Below are 24,767 nucleotides of genomic sequence, written 5' to 3' on the forward strand. Positions count from 1 at the left end.
TAAATTCAGGCAGCTGTGTTAGTGGTTCCTCAGTTTCTTTTGAGTCATAAACCCCTTTGAGATTCTGGCTATGGATTCTCTTCTCAGGAAAAAAAATCCAGTGCAAAATTTTGCTTTCAGTTTCAAGAGGTACTTGACTACCTGAAGCCCTTCCAAAACCCTGTGAGCTGAGAACATCTTTCACTGACTTGGCACACTTTTTTTTTAGCACCTTTAGTGTGGTATGGATGGTTCCTGTACAGTAAACCACATGTATTTCAGATGTACAGTTTGATGAATTTTGATAGATGTATATACACCCATGAAACAACCACTGCAGTCAAGATAGCTAACATTTCCATCACTCCCCAAGAGGTACGAGTCACACTTTGATCAAGTGTCTACTAGATGCCCGCCGTTGTCTTAGGAGTGATGGGAGCTTGCATGAGCTAAACAGACAAAACAATCACTGTCTTCATGAAGCTGCTGCTTCTCGTGGGGAAACAGAGTTATGTGGTGCATTGGAAGGTATTAATTCTATGGAGAAAACAGGCAGGTGGGGACGTGGGAATAGCGGGGAGGAGGGCTGTGGGGCTTTGGGATGGGATGGGGTGGCTGCTGGGAAGGCCTCACTGAGAAGGTGGCATCTGAGCAGAGGACATGGGAGTGTGTCCAGTGGAGAGAATGAGGCAGAGGCCAGAGGCAGGGGTCCCGGCGTGGCCGGAGCAGGAAGGTGGGGAGGGAGCTGATGAGGTCAGAGGGGTGACTGGCTGGATCACGTGGGGCCTTGGGGGTCACTGCCAGGGGTATTAGCTTTCACGCCAAGTGAGCTGCGAAGCCACTGAGGGTTTTGAGCAGAAGAGTACCATGATCTGACTTACAACTTAGCGAGATCCTTCCAGCTGCTTGTTGAAAATAGACCATCAGAGGAGGAAGGGGGTGGCAAGGAGACCAGTTTTAGGAGGCTATGACAACTCAGGCACGAGATAATGGTGGCTTGGACCAGGGTAGAGATGGTGGGAGAGGTAACACGTGGTAGGAATCTGGAAGTATTCTGAAGTAGGGAGGGCCAGCGGGATTTGATTTGCCTTCAGATCAGATGTGGAGTAGAAGAGAAAGGTGACACCAAGGCTTCTTTTTTTTTTTTTTAATGATATTACATAATCATTGGCTGTATTCCCCACATTGTACGTTTCATACCTTCGACTCATTTATTTTGCAACTGGACGTCTGTACCCCTTAATCTCCCTAAACTATTTCTCTCCTCCCATCTGGCAACCAGTGTTTGTTCTCTGAATCTATGACTCTGTTTCTGTTTTGTTTTTTGGATTCCGCATATAAGTGAAATCATAACAGTATTTGTCTTTTTCTGACTAATTTCACTAAGCTCAATACCCGCTAGGTCCATCTGTATTGTCACAAATGGCAGAATTTCATTCTTCTTTTTTTCTAATGTCTGACTAATTCCCCGGTGTGTATATACCACATCGTCTTCATCCAGTCATCTGTAGGTGGACGCTTAGGTTGCTTCCATATCTCTGCCATTGTAAATAATGCTGCAATGAACACAGGAGTGCATATATCTCTTTTAATTAGTGTTTTCATTTTCTTTGCATAAATACCCAGGAGTGGAATTGCTGGGTCATATGGTAGTTCTATTTTAAATTTTTGGAGGAACCTCCATTCTGTCCTTCATAGAGGCTGCACCAATTTGCATTCCCACCAACAGTGCACGAGGGTGTTTCTCCACATCCTCACCAACACATTGTCTCTTTGATGATGGGCATTCTGACAGGTGTGAGACGATATTTCATGTGGTTTTGATTGGCATTTCCCTGATGGTTAGTTAGGTTGAGCGTCTTTTCACGTGCCTGCTGCATCTGCGTGTCTTCTTTGGAAAAAATGTCTTTTCAGGTCCTCTGCCTATTTTTGAATCCGGTTGTTTGTTTGATGTTGAGTTGTAGGAGTTCTTTGTATATTTTGGATATCAGCCCCTCACTGGATACCTCTGGGTCGGATGTGAGACAGGTGACACCAGGCTTTTGACCTGAGCAGCTAGAAGATGGAGTAGCTGTTAACTGAGGTGGGGAGGCTGAGAGGGGATTGGTCTGGAGGGAGAGCCAGGAGCTGAGGCTGTGTTGGGGGTCAGCCGTTCAAGAGGAAAGCTGGAGCAGACGATGTGCACCCAGCCTGGAGTTCTGGGCGGAGGTCCCGGCCGAGTTTAAAACTTGTCATTTAAGGCCTGGGGACTAAGGAGATCGCTGAGTGAGCTCCGATCCCTGCAGCCTCCAGCACTAAGAGGTCCAGAAGATGAGGCGCGCCAGCCAGGGAGATGGAGGAGGAAGAGATGGAATGTTTTCTGCAAGCTGAGTGAAGAAGGGGTTTCAAGGAGGAGAGGGGTGATAACTGAATTAAAGGATGTGGGTGAGTCTGAGAAGATGAGAACTGAGAATTGAGATTTGGGACCATGAAGCTCTTTGGTGACCTTGACAAGGGCTGTCAGTGGATGGCATGAGGGAAAATCCGATGGAAATCAAGTCAAGGGGGAGGAGGAGGACAGAAATGGGGGATGCTAAGTGCAGACCGCTCTGCCTCACTTGCTTCAGGGCTGCTGTGCTGTTGAGGGACAAAACCGCTCGTGGGTTCCGCCCCTCCGGCCTGTCTCTGGGATGCAAGTCTGTGCTCTGAAACGCTCACCCTCCAGAACCCGCGGTGAGCCCATACCAGTGTCGGGCCTTCGTGGGTTCTGCCAGGCACCACCGTTTCAAGGTGAAGCCAGCTGATGCTGCACTGATTGCACCTTCCTCTCAACGGTCAGGTCAAGAAATTCACCAGATGGAGATTCATCCATTTGTGAAGGAGGCCAGGGACTCACTGTCACCAGGGTGACCTCGAGTCACCCCGTTTTAGCTTTTCTCTGTGATTCAGAAGGGGGTGGGTTGTGTGTGTCAATGGACACGTTCCTCAGTAAATAAGCCACAGCAGTAATGATCAGTATGCCCCCCTTTATAAGCTCTTCTGTGGAAATAAACACCGCCACCACTTTGCAGTCAGGAAGACCCCCAGACTGGATGAGTTGGCCGAGCTTGCACGGCTGTCGTAAAAAGGGAGAGTGGTGTCAGAAGGGTCTTTCTTCTTAAGGAGGAGTTGTTATCAGTGACAGCCTGACCATTGAATCTTGTAGCGCAAGAGGGTTTATCCATCTCTCAAGCCCCAGGGTCTCCAGCAGAGGGGGGCTCAGCCGCGAGGTGGGCGTAGGGAGTGAGCAGTGTGTGCACCACTGACCTGTTAACCTTGAGCTTCCGTGTAAGACTTCATTTCCAAAAGGCTTCGGTTGCTTCCAAATGCTCAGCGGACCTTTGATGAGTCCAGCTGCCCCTTACTTTACAGACAAGGACCTGAGGCGGGCACCTTGTGCAAGGGCACCTGTGTGACACTGCACAGTGTCTATCCTCCCCTCATCATGACCAGGGACAGAGGCTGCAGGAAGGGGCTGGCTGCTTTTTGGGGCAGGGACCTTCTGTCATCAACTCACGTCTGATCACTGGATGAGAAGTCAGAATCGAAGATCTAGGAGTCCCAGGAGGCCACAAGCCCTTGAATCTAGAGTTGGGGGGTGAGTAGCAGATGGAGGGGGGCAGGTGAGGTGATGGCTGGCCAGGGACGTCAGGGTCCCCCCGGAGGCATAGCCAGGGCATTGAGGCCTGTCTCCCCAAAGCTGAGGAGGTGAACTTGACTCAGCTGTGCTACTGCAGAGCAGGGGTAGAGTGTGAGAATGGGGCTTTTTTCTCAGGCCTCTATTCTGATCTTCCCCTCAGACTCCTCCCCAGAAGCCCCGGCAGGAGCTGCCCCTGCGAGGAGGCGCCGTTTGGGTCAAAGCCACAGGCAGGTTCCAGCAAGGCCATGGACTCGGGAGCACTGGGAGCGGGAAGCTCAGTCTGCCTGCCTCAGGAGCCCTTCTGCTCAAGGCTGGGAGACTCCTGCAAGGTCGCTAAGGACCCCACGCGGGAGGTTTACGTTTGCTCTGATGTGTGCACTTGGTTTGCAGTGGGGACCGAGAGTGACGTTCATCTTGGTTTTTAAAAATACTTTTTAAATTTAAATTTAAATTTAAATTTGTTTAATATATATATTTCTAATGGAGATACTGGGAATTCAACCGAGGACCTTGTGCTTGCTAAAGCTCTACCACTGAGCTCTATACCCCCCTCCCCAAATCTTGATTTTGACCTAACACCCTGAGATTTGTTCTGGTAAAATCTTCCCCTTCATTTAAAGCCTCAAATCGGTACTCAGGAGCTTCGTCTCATTCTGTCTGCTTTCGTTATTTAGTCTCAATTTCCCATGTAATGTGTTATTTGAAGATGACACAGGCTTGTTTGTTGGAGAGGTGGTGCGTTGAGGCCGTTCCCACCTTGCGATGGTACCGACACCCGGGTGAGCAGACACCCGCGTGTGCGCATAGAGATGCCGCTTTAGATGTGCTGACTTCCTCATCCATCCCGTATGGCCAGGAGCCGCGGCAGGTCCGTGGGTCTGTAACTGTTCATCCTCCATCTGGGAAGTGAGCAGTGTTGTTCCATAGACCAGGCAGTGACCGGGACAGGGAGCCCTGCCCTCGGGGGCCGGCGTCCTACCGGGTGAGTCAGATGGAGAACAGGAAGAGGGCTTCCCGCGGTCCGCAGTGAGGTGGTGAAGTTGGAGCGAAGGAGACAAGGCAGCTGGACCCGAGAGTGGGCGCTGGCCGGGCGGGGTTGGGGCTGCAGTTGTCATTGGGACGACCTCAGCGAGGGTGGAGCGTTTGAGGGAAGGCTGGAAGGAGGGGAGGGAGCAGCCATGTGGCTGGTCTGCTCCAGACGAAATAACAGCAAGTCCAAGTGCCCTGAGGCAGGAGGCCAGTGTGGCTGGAGCCCAGGGCGGAGAAGGGGCCAGATCCTGGGGATCTGGGGACTTGGGAGGACTCGGGCCTTTACTCTGAGTGAGAGGAGCATCAGTGGAGGGTGGGAGTGATTTTAGCAGCTTCCCCGTGGCTGCCGCCTGAACAGACTTGCAGGGAGGAGCCCAGTGGCAGAGTGAGAAGTAGAGAGGTTGTGGTTGGTTGGTTTTTTTTTTTTTCGTAGGGGTGGGTAATTAGGTTTATTTATTTTTTTAAGTGAGGTACTGGGGATTGAACCTACACACACACATCCACTTGAAGTTTTGTACGTACGTACGTGGGCTTGTCTTTTAAATGATTGCCCTTAGGCTGTGGCATATGTGGCTACAATAAAATGCTCTTCTCAGGTGCTGCATCTTACCTTGAATTCTCCCAGGTTGCCACACTGAGATGGCCTTCCCTCCCCTTGTGGTCCTTGCTTTGATGCTCAGAGGCTTGAATGTGACCCTGTGTAGCCAGCCCCATGAGGATGTCCCCCACCACCCCAGGAAGGAGGCAAAGGCCCCACTCAGCACCCACCTGCACTGTGGGGGAGACGAGCTCGCCCAGCTGTTCTCGAGACCCCTTCCCCCCCAGCCTGCAGGACAGTGCCCAGCAAATGGCACAGCCTCTGAAGTGGGTCTTGAGGGTGGGCGGTTCTAGTAAGAGCAGTGACACATCTGTCTGCCCACGAGTGTCCCTGCTGCCCAGCCCGCAGACCAGTTCCCCAGAGTTGCTTTCTTTCCACGGTCAACGTCCTGTTGGCGTATTTTGGTTCCTTAAAATGTTTTAAATGTATCACTTTGGAGATCTTAATGCTTGGCTCTGTGTGTATTGATTAAATCAATCTGTGGGATTTAAAGTGAAAATCTCCCAGCCTGGGGACTGACTGTGACCTGGAAGTATTGATCAGTTGGCATTTCTCAGCTTCTCCCTGCTCTCCGGCTAATTAAAAGGGAGCTTTCGTGTGTGATCCCAGTTGCAAGTCTGGCTTTAATATAGTCTTTTATTCATATTAGGCATAGACTTTTTATGCAACCCTGAAAAAAACAGTTCGTCCTGAGAAATCATAATTTCCGGTGATTTAATGAGTGAGGGCATATTTATGGATTTTCAGAGAGCCAGGAATGTAGTCTCGCCAGTGCCTTCCAATTAGCCTTCTTTCGGGCTTGCTTTCCAATTTCTGTGGACTTGCGGGAAATTTCACCTTTGTTTGGAAGAGTTCTTTTTTTTTTTTTTTTTCTTTGTCTCTTTTTTAAATTCTTTTTTTTTTTAATTGATGTGTGTTGATTTATAATGTTAGTTTCAGGTGTACAGCAAAGCAAGTCATTTATACTTATACATACATATGTATTTTCTGTTTCTTTTCCATTACAGCTCATTACAAGATATTGAATACAGTTCCCTGTGCTATATAGTAGGTCCTTGCTGTTTATCTATTTTGTATATAGTAGTGTGTCTCTGTTAATCCCAAACTTCTAATCTATCCCTCCCTCCCTTTTCCCCACTGGTAACCACAGTTTTCTATGTCTGTAGGTCTATTTCTGGTTTGTAAATAAATTTATATCTTTTTTTTTTTTTAAGAATCCACATCTAAGTGACATCATATGATATTTGTCTTTCTCTGTCTGACTGGCTTGACTTTATATGATAATCTCTAGGTCCATCCATGTTGCTGCAAATGGCATTATTCTTTTTTTATTGCTGAATAGTATTCCATTGTATAAATATACCACAGCTTCTTTATCCAGTCATCTGTCGACGGACATTTAGGTTGCTTCCATGTCTTGGCTATTGTAAATAGGGCTGCTATGAACATTGGGGTGCAGGTGTCTTTTCAAATTAGAGTTCCCTCTGGATATATGCCCAGGAGTGGGATTGCTGGATCATATGGTAAGTCTACTTTTAGTTTTTTGAGGAACCTCCATACTGTCCTCCATGGTGGCTGCACCAAACTGCATCCCCACCAGCAGTGTAGGAGGGTTCCCTTTTCTCCACAGCCTCTTCAGTATTTATCATTTATGGACTTTTTAAATGATGGCCATTCTGACTGTGTGAGGTGATGCCTCATTGTAGTTTTGATTGCATTTCTCTGATAATTAGCGAAATTAAGCACCTTTTCTTATGCTTGTTGTCCTTCTGGATGTTGGAAGAGGTTTTTCTGAAAGTGAGCGGGAGGAGGATGTCTCCCACCTGCCCCCTCATCCCCGAGGTGCATACCCCACCACCAGACTGTCATTTCTTCTTTGTTCCCAAGTGGAAACACTGCTGCTCAGAATTCACCTATCAGAGAGTGAGGAGTGATTAGGATAGAAACTTCGGGGCTCGGGCAGTGTATGGGGCCATATGTGTTTAGCTGAGTTCAGTATCGCCTTTACATCCTTAACCACAGCCCCGTGAGGCTCAGGTACCATTATCCCTGCATCTTGGACAAGGCATCTGAGGTGCAGACAAGTTCAGGTCACCAGGCTGGCAAGTGACGGAGGACATGGAATGGTCCTCTAAGATTTCGTCTAGGTCTTTCAAAAAACTGTGGCATGTGTTCCCTGTAAATATGTTCTAAAAAACTGTCAGTTGTGTAACCCTGCCTCACACGGTTTATATTTGTGGATGAGACCAGGAAGTCTCGGCACGTGGCCCTCATGGCTCTTGTGTGGTCCTGTCTGCAATCCTGTCTGCAAGGAGAGGCCGCTGGCAGGATGTTCAGGTGGGCACGGGTCCCCAAGGTACTGCCAATGAAAGGCTGGAGGGTTGATCACAGAGGGGGACAGCGTAGACATCGGGGTGAGGTGGTGCTGTCGGGACACGTGGGCCACCTGGGAGGATTCTATTGCCACATGGTCCAGTAGCACAGGGGTCAGGGATGGGGGCATGGAGAGCCGCCTTCTCTGGGCCCTGGGGGGCGGGGAGACTGAGGGACAGCTCCTCTGTGGGTTCTTAGGGCCTCTGCAGCTGCCACAGCTCTGAGAGGATGAGAGTGCGCTGGCACGCAGGGACAGGGAGGGAAGTCAGGTGGCCTCTCTCTTCAACTTTCACTTCCTGTTCCTGTGGTCTGTGGGTGTTAAACCGGTTTGCCATTGGCAGCAACTTCCCACCTGCGTCGCTGTCTTCTTTTTTTTTTTTTTAAGTAAACCTTTTTTTAAGGGGTTGGGGAGAGGTAGTAGGTTTACTTGTTTATGTTTTTTGATGGAGGTACCAGGGTTTGAACCCAGGACCTTGTGCATGCTAAGCACGCACTCTACCACTGAGCTCTACCCTCCTCCCTTTGCTGTCTTCTTACCCACTTAACTAAGGAAACAGTGTTCCAGACTTGGCCTTTCTTCTCCAAAGGTCCTGATTAGAAGCCGTACGAACCGACAGATCAGTGCCAAATTCTCTCAGACTCAGATCCTCCCTTATCGGTATCCTGGGACCAGACCTCCAGGGTCACCGGGAGCAGCTCTGTTCCCTGAGCCTGGGAGGAGGGCCAGGTGTCAGAGAGAGCGGGGGCTGAAGGCTTGGCTTTGAGGGAGATGGTTTAATCTGACTGTGAGGGCTCTGGCAGGTCCAGGGAGTGGGGAGGAGTCAAGGTGCGGTGACGTTTGGGGTACTTGGTGCAGTGGAGTCCTGCCAGCGTGCGTGCATGTTGTGGGTGTTCATTATACCCCTGGTTGGGGGAGAGACAGAGTTAAATGTCGCTGTGATACCCCTCCCAGTCCTGCCCAAGGGATTATGGGTGACCTCTGGGTTGGCTTTTTCTTGTGGGGGGTGGGTCTTAGGTCTGGCCTGGGCCCAAGTGTGTGAGCGCCCCGCCACATTGGGGGAGAGCAAGACCCCTGGACACAGCGAGCCAGTCCGCTGGGGCTCACACCCCTGCTGTGGGTCAGCAGGACTGACATTGCAGGACTTGACTGCGAGTGAGGTGGCTGGTTCCGGACAAGCCTAGTGTGTCTGTAAACTGTGGCTCCTGGGCAATTCGAGGGTAAATGGAATTACACTGGAACACATCTTCACAGTGGCTTCAGAAACAGCGTTGGTGACTCCTCTGTGCAGTGTTGTCCCATCTGTCCCCAGGCTCCCAGGCCAGCTTCCAGGATAACAGGAACACATGCAACGTGTCCTCTGCCCGGGACACTCCCGCTCTCCTGACTTAGATGCTTGTCTAGCCTGAGACAGAAGCACCGACTGGCCAAGTTACTTCAGCTCTCTGAGTTTCCTGTGCCTCATCCTTATGTAAAAAGGATGATAACCAGTGCCCTGTTGGGTAGTTGTGACGCTTAAAGGGACAGTGCCTGCGAAGCCCCCAGAAATGCCTGGCACCCAGAAAAGGGTCCTTGTGGGTGCACGGAACCCGCCCCTCACTCTTCGCAGAGAAAGCTGGAAGCCCAGGGCGGGGGTGTCACTAACAGCCCTGGTTGCATGTCTGGGCAAAGGTTTGGTTTGCTTGCTCAGAGCAAACCTCAGAGGGCAGGGCCCTGGTCCCCTGGCCTCTGCCAGCCTGTATGGGCCCCAGAGTGACTTGAAATGCTGGCCCCGTGGGTGCCTGACCAGAAGAGCTGGAGCAAGGGCTGGATTTTAGTGCAGGGACTATATAGCAGCCCTGGGAGATGGTGCCTTTGCGGGTGGTCACGTCGGCCTTTGAGAACTTGATAAAAGCAGTGGCCCTTGTCCCAAGAAAAAGAGACAAACGCATGAAATTCTGCTTTGTTTCAGGGGGATCAGACCTCTCCAAGCCTAGTGCTTGGATCCTGGGGTAGGGAACCCCTGATCAAGGGGCGGGTGGCTTCCCCTGGGTTGTGACCACAGCTGTCCAGTCTGGTTTTACCGACTTTCTGAGAACTTTTGATTTTGTTTCTGTGGCTCTCAGGATAAAAGTGTGCTTTTCCCAAGTTTAAAGGTCTGGCCCCAGTGGATCCGGCAGCCTCCCCACTGATACCTGCCACCTCCCCTTCTGCATGGATCCCTTTGCTCAGCCCCTCGTGCTCATCGGGCTCCTTCCTGCCACAGGGCCTTTGCACAGGCACTTCCCCTGCATGAATACTTTCCCTCCCTTCTTCACTTACTCACCTCTTATCCAGCTTGCCTGTCCCTTCCTCAGGGAACCTCTCCTAGTCAGCTGCTCCTGGGTCCCCAGGCACCTGGCCCTCCCTCCTCACGATTACAATTTTGTTTGCTTGGTGATTCATTAATGCCCATCTTTCTGTTCTGCTCCTTGAGGGCAGAGAGTGGGTCTGTCTGGTTCCCCTTGTGTTCTCAGTGGCTCCCACACAGTAGAGATGCGATGAACAGATGAATGGCAGGCGGGTGGCCAGAACTTTGCAGAGGTGGGAGGTGTGACGTCTGTTGTGGGAGCATGTTTGGTCTGTCATGGCCGTGTCTCCTGGTCCCCGCCGCCCTTCCTTTGTGTGTGTGCCTAACTGCTGTCCTCTCTCCCCGGAGGTGTGCTGCGGCTCCTGGAGCACGGGGAGGAGTACGTGTTCACCCTGCCCAGCGCCTACGCCCGGTCCATCCTCACCATCCCCTGGGTGGAGCTTGGAGGAAAAGTCAGCATCAGCTGTGCCAAGACCGGGTACTCAGCAGCAGTGATATTCCACACGAAGCCCTTCTACGGGGGGAAGGTCCACAGGTAGGAGGCGGCCGGGCAGTCTCCTTCTCTGTCTTATTTCTGCTCCGGGTTTCTTCTCTCCAGCAGAAGATCGGGTTCCAGTCACGGCATGAGTTGAAAATCAAGAGAAAGTTAACAGATCTTTTTCCGAGGACGCGTCTCATGTGGCTGTGTCTACACTGTACAGTGGCATCGCTGGTGATGTGTTGGCAGAACATGCCCCCAAGAGTAAAGGGCATCTGTGGTTATTGTGAGCTCTCCCTCCTGAGGGCACAGCCGGCCCTCATGGGTGCACTGCGCTCTGGGTGCTCAGCATCCTGCATCTTCTGTGAGAGCAGAACCAATTCTTTCAATTTAGAAGCTGAGAAGCAGATGCTAAGAAACTGAAGGGAGAGGCCCGCTGTTTGAGGGACGCATGAATGGTTCCACTTATAAACCCCCCGTGGAGCAGATCTCTGATAAGCCAGCTCTCATCTTTGCTCCTTTTCTTGGAGAGCTTTCCTGTGTGGCTTTCACAGGGGGTGTTGGAGTGTCCCCTGGAAAGTGGGCACCTCTGTGGCCGTTTTGGAGCCGGACGCCCTGGCTCACAAGGGCTGATCGTGTGCATTTCTCCCCAGCTCTGCGGTCCCTCGTGCCTCCGCGGTGGGAGCAAGCCCCCGCGGTGGGGTGGGGGGCCCGCCCCACAGAAATTGACAGATGCTGACCAGGTGTTTCCCTCCAGGAGAGCCCGCTGTTCAGCCTGCCCCAGCGTCTCACTGACACCCGTGTGGTGCATGCAGCCAGGAGGGTTCCTGATGTCACCTGTGAGCCTGGGTCTAGTCCTCCAGGACCTGTGGCTGTGTTTGGGCTTGGGAAGGCTTCCAAGCCTGTGTTTGAAAATTCCAAACTCATCCTGAGCACAGCCATTAGGAAAAAGAGGAGCTGGACTCCTACACTTCCTGTTTCTGCTGCTGCTTTGCAGCAGCTCCTAGATCTGCTCGCCCAGGGCTGAGACCAGACCCCCCTCGGGCCGGGCGCAAGTGAGGCGTGAGGTCACAGGTCTCCACCAGGGCTCTGGAAAGCCGGGCTGAAGGAGACGGACCTTGTTCAATGACTGAAAAAGTCTTTTACACTCTTTTGGTGGTTGAACTGTAGCAGAATTAGATGCTGTCTGGGGGAGGCGAAGGGTATATTTTGTTTTTCCTGACCTGTGTGATTTCTACCCCAATAATAACATCCTGTCAAAACCAAGAGATTAGCATTGCTGCATTACTGCTAACTAATCTACAGGCTTTATTCAAAGCTCACCAGTTTTCCCAACAGTGCTTCCTTTCTCTGCTCAAGGATATGAGATCACATAAAAGCTAGCCTCTGAGCAAAAGGGGGAAAAAAAAACCCCACAGAAAAAAAATCTCTAAATGTGTGTTGTGTACCCCCCCTTTTTTTTAATGGAGGTACAGGAATTGAGTCCAGAACCTCACACATGCTAAGCACACGCTCTCCCACTGCGCTAGACTCTCCCCCTATGTGTGTAGACCTTGTGAAGTCAGCCTCAGCTCTGATAACCTGGCAAAGATGTTCATTCGACTGTTGGTTAATTTAGGGTCACAGCAGAAGTGAAACACAACCCGACCAACACCATCGTGTGCAAAGCCCACGGGGAGTGGAACGGGACCTTGGAGTTCACGTACAACAACGGCGAGACCAAGGTCATCGACACGACCGCGCTGCCGGTGTACCCCAAGAAGATCCGCCCCCTGGAGAAGCAGGGCCCCATGGAGTCCAGGTGGGAACCAGGCCCTGTGCGCGTCTCCAAGCTCCATAGTCCTCAGCCTTTGACCCGAGGGATGGGGGGGCTTTGAGAGCTCAGCTAAGGGGGGGGCGGGTGGAGCTCGGTGGTACTGTGCTTAGAGGGCATGAAGTCCGGGGCTTAATCCCCAGGACCTCAATTAAAAAAATAATAGAAAAAGTTCAGCTAATGGAAGTGCGCCAGGAATCTCTTTAGATCCTTGGGGGTCCCTGTGTGTCACTAAGGAGTAGCTCCTTGGTGGTTTTCAGTCTAGTTGTTCTGCAGTCACAGGGTGGAGCCCGCAGTGAGCGGACTTTGATGTTTGTCAGCTCTGCTGGCCTGTTGCTTAATTGGAAAGTTAAGCACAGAGAGAACCATGCAGTGAAGATCCTTTTTCTTTTCTTACCAGATTAGCAGCATAATTTTTTAAAAAAGTTCAGTGCCGGCAAGGGCGTGGTAACAGCGACAGTCCGTGCCCCATGTGCTTCTGGTGGGTGGTGAGCAGCCAGCAGCTGAATCTTGTACTCCACTGCTGAGAATCTAGTCTAAGGGAGAATTCTTCAATTCAGAAAAGGTTTCAAATATGGAAATTGGGTATTTTTTTAGAAAAGAAAACTAAACAACAAAAGAAAGGAACAGTCCCCCATCTAAGTGCAGCGATTGGGGAACGATTGTAAGTGGGTGATGTAGGACCCGCTGAACCATGTGAACAGACTGTAACCTCTGATGCGGACCCAGGTGCAGAAGCAGAACGTTCTTGGAATGTGCCGTTTACATGTTTTAATCCAGGTCAGCCAGCTGTGGGCCACAGGCCATATCTAGCCTCGGGCTGATGTGTGAGAAGTTCTGTGGGAGCACGGCCATGCGGGTTCGTGGGTGCGCTGCCTGTGGCCGGCCTCCTGCTACAGTGACAGATTAACAGTTGCCACCGAGACTGTCCAGTAGAGCCTCAGACGTTCACTGTCTGACCCTGGACGGAAAGCTGGCCCTGGCTCTTACTCAGAGCATGCTGCTGTTTGGAAAGATGATGTAGGAGGATTAACATGAAATGATGGACCATGCTGTAAGAGGGTTTGCTATTATAAGAAGAGTTTGTAACTTTATAACTTTATAGCTTTATAACTGAGTTTAAGAAACACGGGGCAGCAGGGTCCTGGAAACCTTGTTGTAGGGTTGGTACACTGTCTCCTCCCCCACCTCCCTGGCTTGTTCTAGCTGGTCCTTTCCCTTCCCAAGTCAGCTGTCAGGGTGCAGTAGAAACAGCAGGGACTGTGAGGCTGTGGGACCTGGCTTTCTACCCTTTCCCAGAAGTTTCTCCAGCTGTAAGCCAGAGCCAGGGTGCCACTCTCCTTGGGCCTCTGCGTGGTGGGGTGCTGGGTGGCGGACAGGCTGGGCCTGCAGCTGGAGCCTGGCCCTGGTCAGTTCCTGGACTCAGATCCCCCAGGAGGGCTGTGGTCCTGGACCGGCTGGGCACTCTGCCTGGGGCTCCCTGGCCTGGGATTTAATGAGCAGCGTCTACTCACCCCCCGGCCACATGTCTGCAAAGCCAGGAAGGGAGTGCTCGCTGCTGAGAAGTCAGATGGTTCCCTCTGTGTGGGACCTGGGCTTGTCCTGATGCATGGAAGTGAGGAAGTGTTCTGTTCCACCTCAGTGCCTGTCCCCAGCCTCTAGCACAGGGGGGTGTGACTCAGAGGTGGCCCCGGGGATTCTTGATGAGGGAGGTTGCTGGGCAGGTAGGGCAGGCAGGGGCCCATCTGGGCTGCCTTCTCCAGTGGTGAATGAGTGAATGTGTAGACAGTGGGAGGTGATGCATCCCACAGTGTCTGTAACTCCTAGTGCCAGGCTCCCTCTGGGAGAGCGGCCGCTGTCCGTGTCCATCAGCCTGCTGACCTTGGGCAGGTCACTTCATCTCATGTGGATCTTGATTTTCTCTCCTTTAAAATGGGATGAAAATATTGCATCTATCATTGGGGTGTTGTGATGATCAGCTGAGCTAATCCATATGTAAATGCTTAGAAACATGCTAACTGCCGGGTAAGCGTCTGCTGCTGTCGTCACTGAACTGGTCCCGAGACGCTCCGAGCCCAGGAGGGCGAGCTGGTCAGGGCCGGAAGAGTGGGGGGTTCAGGTCTGGGTGCAGATCCTGCTCCAGGGCCTGGGCCCCTCCTCGCCCAGGACCGCAGCCTCAGCCCGGGTCCCCGCCTGACTGTCCCCCTCTCGCACCCCCAGGAACCTCTGGCGGGAGGTGACCCGCTGCCTGCGGCTGGGGGACATTGATGCGGCCACCGAGCAGAAGCGGCGCCTGGAGGAGAAGCAGCGCGTGGAGGAGCGGAAGCGGGAGAACCTCCGGGCGCCCTGGCAGCCCAAGTACTTCATCCAGGAGGTACCGCGGCCTCGGCGGGGCGGCGGGTGGGCCCAGGAAGCTTGGGTGGCGCGCCCCGGCTCCAGCTGTGCCGGCGGTCCCGGGCGCCCGCTGCGAGGCCAGGAGTGGGGCCGCGGAGCTGAACGGCATCCTGGTCAGAGAAACATCACAGCCCTGCTGCTCCATCTTTAGCAATAAGTTAGTCGTGAAGCCCCTCATGGCCCATCTCCACCCCTGGCTGGGCTGGAACCTTCCAGCTCCTGTGGGCGAAGGGGATGGAGGCCCCGGGGGGCCCACATGGGTCCCCGCCTCACGTGCTGCTGCTGGGCGTGGCGTTGGGAGGCGGAAACCCGTTCCCACAACTGCCCCCCCCCCCCATCTACTTACGCTCTTGAAGTTGTTTGTGGAGCAGTGGGGCGAGTTGAGAACTGAACTGGAAACAGCGAGTGTATTGGAGCCTCAGTTTTGAAGGCCCTCGGAGGCTGGCAGCGTCAGTGGGAGAAACAGCTTGATGAGGACGGGGCAGGTGGGAGAGTCCGCATCTGAAGGGGTGGGTGCCACCAACCTCCAGGCCATCACGCACTGTTTGCCCAGTCCTTCCCGAGAAGCCAGAAATCTGAATTTTTATGAGGCACTGGATATTCACATGGTGTCCAGGGATTGTTAAAAATGTAAACACTGAGAGCCAGTTTAAATACGCCTGGGCTTGCCGCGCCCGGGCGCTGCTGGTGTCTGACTTTGCTGCTTCCTGGGAAGGGTACCGTGTAGCAAGGGCTGCGGGGAGAGCGGGAAGGCTGGAGGTGGGCTTCTGGTGGGGAGCAGGAAGCGGCTGCTCTGTCCTCAGAGGCAGGAACTGGGGCTCCGGGCCGACCGGAGACGTCAGGGTCGGATGCCGGTTCAGACGGGAAGCCTGCCTGGGGAGACTCTGAGTGCGGTCCCTACCTGGAAGCCTTGCCTGGGTGAAGTGACTCTATTTGTCAGGGTTCCCGAGGGAAACAGCACAGAATCAATAGGAGATGGAAATGTATAGGGATTTATTACGAAGATTGTGGAGGCCAGAAAGCCACAGGACCTGCGGTCTGCACCTGGAGCCCCAGGAAAGCCATTGGTGCAATTCAGTACCAGTCAGAGGGCCCGAGACCCCGGGGAGCCAACGGTGTGAGTCCCGTTCCGGGACAGAAGATGGGATGAGGTGTGAGCTCAGCAGTGAGGCAGGAAGTAAAGGGCACTTTCCTCCTTCCAACGCGTTTTGTTCTTTTCAGGCCCTCAGCAGATGGGAGGGGGCCCTCCCACCCCGGGGAGGGAGACCTGCTTTACTGCAGCCACCAGTTCGTCTGAGAACACACACACGCGTGTACTCACTCAGAGTGTTTAATCTGGGGACCCCACGGCCAGTGAAGTAGACGCGTTACATTAACCATCCCGGGACCCCTCAGGGGTCCCTGTGGGGGTGGGCCTAGTTTCTCTAACTAGTTTGCCTGGAAAGTTGTATGTTGATAAACAAAAGGATGATGACCAGAAAACAGTTTCCCCCCGCGGTGGAATAAAAGCCAGCCTGTTTAGGAGGCTTGAGGTTATGTAAAGAGTAACCCTCCCCACCCCTCCCCACGCCCCAGCGTCAGGACTCTCACGTCCAGCGTATCCCTCCAGCCAGCACCAGCTCGCGGACCATTGTGATCCTTGCCTTTTTCCGACTGGTGCCGGATTAGTGTCATCTCCCGTGTGTGCTGATGTCGTGGTGACTGCGCCGTGTGTGTGCCCTTTGTGGGGCGCTCCCCTCCAGGCTCGGGGGCTGTCAGTCACTGGTGGCACATTCCTCCTATTCGGTCCTTGCTCTTTTCCCTCCCTGTCTGTTCATCCAGCTAACCCTCTTTTTCCTTCTGTCCTGCTGTGGTTTTAAAGGGCTCTTTTGGCCAGCGAATCTTTCCTTCATGTAAACCAACAAAGCCCCACCCCACTCCCGTCTTTTGTTATTTTGGTCATTTTGTGGGGTTTCCTCCCGAAAGGCCAAGAAGTGAAGCTCATGTGGGCTGCCTGCCAAGAGCAGCCAGGCTGAGGAGGGTCGCAAGCCCCCCAGCTTGGCTTGGCGCTGAGACCTGGGGCGCGAGGCAGAAACACAGGCTGGTGGTGGCCCCGGACAGATGGTCACGAGCCCTGCTCTGGGCGGTCCTAGCTCCTCCCCGAGCAGAGGCGGGGTTCCCTCGCTTCTCCCTTGCCTCGCCGAGGCCTCCGTGTGACAGTGTCCCCTCCTCTCTCCTACAGGGTGACGGCTGGGTCTACTTCAACCCCCTGTGGAAGGCGCACTGACCGGCGGAGGCGCAGCGCTTTCAGAGATAGCCATGTTTTTGTAGGAATTAAAGTGGTACAGTATCGAGGCGCTGCTGGTCTTCACTGAGACCTCTTGCTCTCATCCAAGAAATGGTACCTGAGGGAGAAATGAGGTGCTGTGAAAAAGGCACCCCAGACTCTCCTGTGGGATTGAACTTATTTATGCCAAGAGCCACTTGGGGCCGGTGTGCGCACATGCGCGCACTGTCCGTTGGGCGTTATACACGTGTAAATACGGCACCTACCGATCTCGAAGTGGGTCATCCTGGGCTCCTTTTTATCAATGAGGTTTGAAGTTTTCTATTTTTCACTTTGCCAAAAATGTTTTGCACTCACAAAGGTGTTCTCCTTTGTTAACTCTCGTCAAAACAAAGGTGAGTTGGCCCTGCCCCCGGTGTCCCTGGTAGAAGTGAAGGTGGCCGTCGTTGCAGTTGCCGTTGGGAGTGCCGCTCCCCTCCCGACGGTAACACCCGTCTGTCCATCCTCGGGGCGAGAAGCCGCCGCTTCCCGCTGGATGGGGCACCTCTGGGAGAACCTCGAGCCAGGCCTGCCTTGGAATTTTCCGCCCGTCTACCTGTCTCAGCGCCTCTGGCAGTTTCTCATATTCAAAGCATTCGTCATAAATTTTTCAGAAGCTGCTTTCATGGCAGAAAACGAGTCATATGGCGACTTCACTACTTTTATGATGGAAAAAGGGCTTTAGAAATAAATACACGCATGCGTACACACACCTGCAGAACCACGGCCTCACTCTTGAGTTTAGTTTGGGGAAACAGGAAAGAATTTCCTGTGGATTTTTTTTTTTTTCAAATGTAGCTCTCTTGTTGGCCCCAACTGCGAGAAAACCACTGTGATTAAAAAACGTACATACGTAAAGCCTGCATAAGTGCTCCATGGTTTCAGTTGAATCTCAGTCCTCAGCCTTTACAAATGAGGTCAAGACATGACTAGAATATAAAGCAAGGGAAAAGTGAAGTATTTGATTTTTGCTCACTGCTTAATTTATTTTTTACTGTGCCACTCTAGTGAGAATATTTATGAAATTCAGTAGCATGAATGCTTCTCTCTAGTAATACTGATTTTGTGCCTTTTGTCTGCTTTCTTAAGACCAACTGTTCACACTTTGTAGATATTAGACAAATTTATTTCGATTAAACACTATACTTATCTGTGTGTGTGTTTTATTTTTAGGGATTCCAAAGTCCTGTTGGCATTGGTGGCTCTGAATGAACTCGAATTTTATTGGTTAGGTAATGTTAATTCAGTGTGAACAGCAATCGTATTTTCATCAAAACAGTGTTTTAAACACATTAAATAACCTACCACAGAAACAGTATGGATATTTTCTGACAAGGTCATAAGAATGTTTAGCTCGTGTCCAGTGAAGGGTTTTGTTCTGAGAGAAGTGACTTACTGGGTCAAATCATAACGTGGGCCTGTTCTGCGTCACAGTCTTAACAACATCTTTGAGAACAGTGTGTGGAACCGTTTTGTTTCTGAGAGAAAGCAGAATGGATGCTATTCTGAGAAGAAAGTCCTCAGTGAGGAGACTGGTAAGTAAGCACTGCGGTGTTTTTAGATTTTTCCAGTCTTACACCAGAGGATAAACCATCTGGGGAGTTAAAAATGGAGAAGGGTCACTTTCTTTTGTTGGGGTTGGGCTGGGGGATTCATTTTGCCTTTTGAAAAATTGTGAAATACCACATAGAAAAGGTTTACATAAAACATTGCAGTTCTAAGAACAAACACCCATGTACCTACCCACTGCTTAAGAAACCTGAGTTTGTACCTTAAAAGCTACCTTTGTGCCCATACAAAATTCTATGTCCCCTCCTTGACCCCAGTGGTGACACTGTCCGGTCTTCTGGAGTTATTACCATCTTGGCTTTTTTGGGGGGGCGGGGACCATACTGTGTATTTCTAAAGAGCATGCTTGGTTTTGCCCATTTTGGGCTGTGTACTAATGGCATAATATAGTTTATTTGAGCTTTTATTTTGTTTATAGGTCAGTCCATGTTGCTGAGTTGCTCTATTTGCTCATTTTCTTACTCTCTTTGGCTGAGTTCACATTTCGTTTTATGGAGTAATTCTTTTATTATGGTAAAAGATACGTGTATCATAAAATTTATTATTTTAACCATTTAAGAGCGCACAGGTCAATGGCATTAACTGCTTTCACATCATTGTGTTGCCGTAACAACCGTTCATCTCCATAAAGTTTTCATCTTCCTAGTCTCCAGCTCTGTGCCCACTAGACAGTGACTCCCCCTCCACGCCCTCCTCTGCGACCTTTAGCGCCCGCATTCGGCTTTGTGTTTTTATGGATTTGACTAACTCTGAGCACCTCGTAAAAGTGGAATCATACTACACTTGTCCTTTTGTGTCTGGATTATTTCACTTCATAATGTGTTCAGACCATCAGAATTTCCTTCCTTTTAAGGCTGAATAATACTCCATTATATGCATGTGCACCACGTTATGTTTACTCTCAATGAACATTTGGGTGGTTTCCGTCTTTTGGGGACACACACACACAACTGCAAGTGCTGTGTCATATGAAAAGTACGGTTGGTTTTTTGAGGACCTGCCATACTGTTTTCCAGTGACTACATAATTTTGCAGTGCCACCAGCAAGGCCCAGGGGTTTGAATCTCCACATCCTTCTCAGCACTTGTTACCTTTGTTTTTAATAACAATCATCCCAGTGGGTTTGAAGCGCTCGCTCATTGTGGCTTTAATGTGCACCTCCCGAAAGATGGTGATGCTGAGTATCTTATGTGTTTATTGGCCATTTGTGTATCTTCTTTATTCAGATCCTTGCTCCTTTTCTCATTGGGTGGCTTTTATGTGTTGAGTTGTAGGAGTTATTTACATAATCTAGATATTAATCCTTTATCAAATATGATTTGTAAGTGTTTTCTCCCATTCTGTGAGTTACCTTTTCACTCTCTTTATAGTGTCCTTTGATGTACAAAAGTACTTAATTTTGATGTCCAGTTCTTTGTAATGCCTTGTGCTTGTGTTTTTATATGCAGTGACTTACTGCCAAATCTAATGTCAGGGAGATTTTCCCGTTTTCTTCTAAGAGTTTCATAGTTTTAGCTCTTATCTTTAGGTTTTCAATCTATTTAATTTTTGTAAACGATGTCAGATAAGGATCCAATATTGTTACCTTGCATATGGATATCCTGTTTTCCTAAGACCACTTGTTGAAGATTCTTTTCCCCTGTTGAATGGCTACCTCGGCTCCCTTACCAAACATAATCCGACCACCTCTGCCAGGGCTCCTTGCTGGGCTCTATTCTGCTCCGCTGGTCTGTGTCTGACTTTATGCCTGTACCAGTTGTGATCACCTTTGCAGTAAGGTTTTTACATCAGGAAGTGGGAGGCTCTGTCTGGTTGCTCTGTTTTGTCTCTCTGCTCCTCGTTTATTTCCTTCCTTCTGCTAGCTGTGGGTGTAGTTTTGTTTAAGGTTCAAAGGTTGATTTGAGAGCTTTACAAATGTAAGCATTCACAGCATCCATACATCTTGGTTGGTTTGTTTTTATTTTCAGTTGTCTCAAGATACATTCTAATTTCTCTTGTGCTTTCTTCTTTGACCCGTTGGTTAAGTGTCTAATTTCCACATGTTCATGAATTTGCCAGTTTTCCTCCCACTGTTGATTTCTACTTTAATTGAGCTGTGATTGGAAAAGATACCTGGTATGATTTCACTTTTAAAATTTATTGGCTCGTTTTGTGGGCTAACATACGGTCTGTCCTGGAGACTGTGTATCCGGTTTGATGGCACGATCAGTGCACTTGGCCTCAGTGGTGTTCAGCCATCGGTCTCCTGTCTGATCCTGTCTGGCTGTTTTATCCACTGTTGACACTGGGTACTGAAGTCTCCTACTGTTGTAGACCCACCGACCCTTCAGTTTTGTGCACGTGTACTTCGTACACCTTAGAGCTCTGATGTTTGGTGCTTGTATAATAGTTACATATGCTTAGTGGGTTATCAGTATGTCATGTCCTTATGTCTTCTCAGTTTTTGGCTTAAAGTTCACTTTGCCTGATACTAGCATTAACTCTTTGGTTACTATTTGCATGAAACATTTCCCCCATTCCTTTACTTTGCATGTACGTGTGATCTTAGATCTAAAGCGAGTCTCTTGTAGAGAGCACATCGTTGGATCTTGTTTTTAAATCCATTCCATCAATTGATGTCTTTTGGTGGGGGAATTTAATCTATTTACATTTAAAGTAATTACTGATAAGGACTGACTTTTGCCATTTTGTTCCTCATTTTCTGTATGTGTTACAGCTTCATTGTCCCTCATTTCCTCCATTGTTGTCTCCCTTTGTATTTAAATTTTTGTAGTGATGCATTTGACGCCCTTCTTGTCTTTCCTCGATATTCTTCCTTCATTTTTGGTTATTAGAGGGACTACACGTAACATCCTAAAGTTTATAAACAAATCTATCTTACATGATACCAACTTCAGTCACATCCAAAAACTAATCCTCTGCAGCTTCACCGCTTTGTTACTGATGTCACAAATTACATTTTAATATATTGTGTGTGCACTGAGAGAGGTTTATACTTATCTGTCTTCTAAACCAAGCTATAAAATTATAATACTGATTTTCATATTTCTCCATGTATTTATACTTTATACCTTTGAGTTACTGTCTAAAGCCTTTTAATTCAGTTTAAAGAATGACTTTCTTGTAGGGTGTGTAGTGGTAATGGACTCTCTCAGCTGCTGTTTATCTGGAAAGCTCTTAATTTCTCTTTGAAAAGCAGTGTTGAAGGTACAGAATTCTTGGTTTCCAGGTTTTACTTTAAGGCCATGAGGCAGTAGGAATTATACATTTAAAGTGCACTCATGGCCTTAAAATTTCTAAGAAATCCACTGATAGTTGGACTGAAGGTGGCTTTCATGTGAAAAGTCACCTTTGTTGCTTTCAAGATTGTCTTAAAGCTTTCGGTTTCAGCAGTGTGATGCTAACGTGTCTCCGGGGTCAGTGGGTTCCTTTGGGTGTAACACGCTGGGCATGTGTGGAGATGTCTCTCCTCAAATCTGGGAAGCTTTCTGCCATTAATTCTTCAAATCTCACTGCCCCTTTCTTCCTTCTGTGATTCCCACAATGTGTGTTGGTCCATTTAATGGTGTCCTCAGAGCTCTTTTCCCATTTCTGTGGTTTTGGCTCCTGAGACCTAACAACTTCACCTGACTCATGTGCACAACTTCCCTGTACGAGTGTTGTTAAGATCGCTCTACTCAACTTTCCCATTACTTTTTTTCAGCTCCAAAATTTGAGTTTTTTCTAAAGATAATTTCTATCATAGTTGAAATTCTGATTTTATTTCCCTGAGCATATTTAAGGCAGCTGGTTTACAGTCTTTGTCTAACACAGCTGATGCCTGTTTCTCAAGGACAACTTCTGCGGTTTTCTTCCTCTGGATGGGCCGTGCTCTTCTGCTTCCTTGTACGCCTGGTGGTGATATTCTGTTGAAAACTGGGCATTTGAAAAAATCACCCTCTCCCCCAGCATTTTCAAACTGCTGCACCCCGGGGAAGACCCTCACTGACCTGCAGGATGTCCGAGGCTTAAGTTCCTCTTTTCCGGGCCTGTGCGCCGTTTCTGAGCCCCCTCCCATACGTAACTGTTTTCACGTGTAAATTTTTCAGAGCATTTCCCCCGGCTTCTCAGGCCCTTAGGTATTGGTTTGTTCCTTTTCCCATAGCTTCCTGCACAGGCACCTCCAGGTCTGTAGTCTACCTGCAGCTTTTACAAGCAGTGGCTCCTTGTTCCGCAGCCTTCCCCGGCCTGAGCTCTGAGCTATCAGCCACTTTTCCCTGAGACTCACAAATGAGGCAAAAGGGCCGTTTTCCCCTCGGGCAGCCCCAGGCACAACAGAGCGCGGCAAGTGAGTTCTGCTCTGAAGGGAGGCCGCTGGGGGCTGGGCCGCTGCCTTCTCCCAACCCTGGCACACTGGAGAGGCGGGGCAGAGGGGAATAGAACGCCGTGAGGTTTCCCACCATCTCTAACGTGAACTTCTGATTGAGCAGTGCGTGGTTCAGTTGCTGTAGACGGCTGACGTTTTCCCAGAGCCCCTATCAAGTTACAGTAGCCAGTCTCTCATTTGTTGCTTTTTAAAAATGTTTCCGTGAAGGAATGAGAAGGGTCTGGAGCTTCCTAGTCTGCACCCTCGCCTTCATGTCATAACACAAGCACAGCACAGAAATCAAGTGTACAGCGCCAGGAATTATTTTAAACCATCAAACAGACAAAAGTAACCAGAATTCCACTTGAGAAACAGACTCCATCACTTCAGAACCTCCTCACGTAACCTGTTCCTGCTCAAATCCCCCATTATTCTCCCAGCCCCACGAAGTTACCCATGTCCTGGTTTGCTTTATGGCTGCAATGCTGTGTATACGCCCCTGAGCTATATTCTGCCTGTTTCTGAACTGTACGTAAATGGAGTCATGTTATAGCCTCTGGTCTGGCTTTTTAACTCAAATTGTTTTTAAGATCGTCACTGTTATTCCTTAGAGACGCAGTTCATGCTTTTCCCTTCAGGGCTGTCCTAGTGTACAATCACACAGCCATCAGGACAGACCAGGAGCAGGGCCGCTGGGACACGGGGTCTGTACCTTCAGCTGCATCAGCTGGTGCTGAGCAATTTTCAGTTCCACCAGCAACGTACGAGTTTGTTTTTGCACATCCTCTCACTTGCACATTTTCGCTAACCTGGTGGGTCTGTTCCTTTTCATAGATTTGCCATTTGGATTTTTTCTTCTGTTAAGGGCTAATCAAAGTCATCTGTTTTTTACCTAAGAGTTCTTTGCAGATTCTGGATACTAATCCTCTGTCAGTTGCAGGCTTGGTGACAACACCTCCTCATATGCCCCACGCCTGCGGTCCCGGGGTGCACGGTAAAAGGGCGCTGAACAAAGGTGGATAACACACGTTACCTGTAGCTTCTCAGTAAGTCCTGACATCAGATTATCAGACAGGACACACGTAGCTCGGTGAAACAGAATTCTGGGCAGTTTGTTTTCTACAAAGGCCAATGAAATGGGAGAAATAATAGTCACTTCAACAAAGGGTGTTGGCACAACTGAATAGGACACCTCAAGCCATTTACAAAAATTAACAGATTACAGACCTAACAAGTGAAAGGTCTGCGCAGACCAAAGATACAACATGGGCGGTCTGCTCAGGGACAGGCTTCCTCTCCACAGTCCTCGGGGAAGGGAGGGGCCAAGTGTGACGAGCGCCTCCTTCTACAGTGTCTTGTCAGAAAACATTAAAAATATGTATGAGAGTACGTATTAAAAACATTTAAATGTTTCCTTCAGCAGGATACAGGCCCGAGCTCTGACTCCTTACCGTTCATCTCATTTTGTCAGACCAGGTGCTGTTGCACCCCTGGCTCGTCCGAGTTGCTCAGACAGCACGCTGCTGTCACACGCGGCCAGGCTGCCGTTCAGTGTTTCCATTCCATCTCATTATGAGCTCCAGCTTTCACTGAAGCCCAAGTCAACACACGCAGACACTAGGTACTCTAATCCAGACGCCTCCAGGATCTTTTTAAGAGAAAAATAAAACAACTCTCCAAGAATGTCCCATTTTCTCTAAGTGAATAAAATATTAAGAGATTGTGACGGTCTCTGGGAGGCACAAAACTTGGATTGCCAATGTCTAGCTATTTACACAGCAAGACAGAGTGAAGACATAAATGCTATGTGTTTAGGATCCAAAGGACCACCGAGAATTGGTTCTAACATTCAGTATTCTACTTGTGATAGCAGTGGACCAGAGGCCCGGCTAAGGGCAA

The 24,767-nt window shown here is 49.8% G+C and overlaps 1 protein-coding gene across 5 annotated transcripts in view; it reads left to right on the forward strand.

The window, feature by feature from the left end:
- The window catches only part of OSBPL10 (oxysterol binding protein like 10), a 350,089-nt gene extending 331,982 nt beyond the window's left edge, over positions 1–18,107 (forward strand). For 4 of the 5 annotated variants that reach the window (XM_074345352.1, XM_074345353.1, XM_074345349.1 and 1 more), the window contains 4 exons: positions 10,313–10,499; positions 12,061–12,243; positions 14,476–14,629; positions 16,871–18,107. In XM_074345352.1, the coding sequence (XP_074201453.1) occupies positions 10,313–10,499; positions 12,061–12,243; positions 14,476–14,629; positions 16,871–16,915 (569 nt within the window). In that variant the 3' untranslated portion in view covers positions 16,916–18,107. Of the gene's footprint in view, positions 1–3,797; positions 10,500–12,060; positions 12,244–14,475; positions 14,630–16,870 lie in introns of those variants that run through there. The other variant, XM_074345351.1, reaches the window with a different exon arrangement.
- Positions 18,108–24,767: the final 6,660 nt, after the last annotated feature.

The sequence above is a fragment of the Camelus bactrianus genome, chromosome 17, assembly GCF_048773025.1.
Source record: "Camelus bactrianus isolate YW-2024 breed Bactrian camel chromosome 17, ASM4877302v1, whole genome shotgun sequence".
Taxonomy (NCBI): domain Eukaryota; kingdom Metazoa; phylum Chordata; class Mammalia; order Artiodactyla; family Camelidae; genus Camelus; species Camelus bactrianus.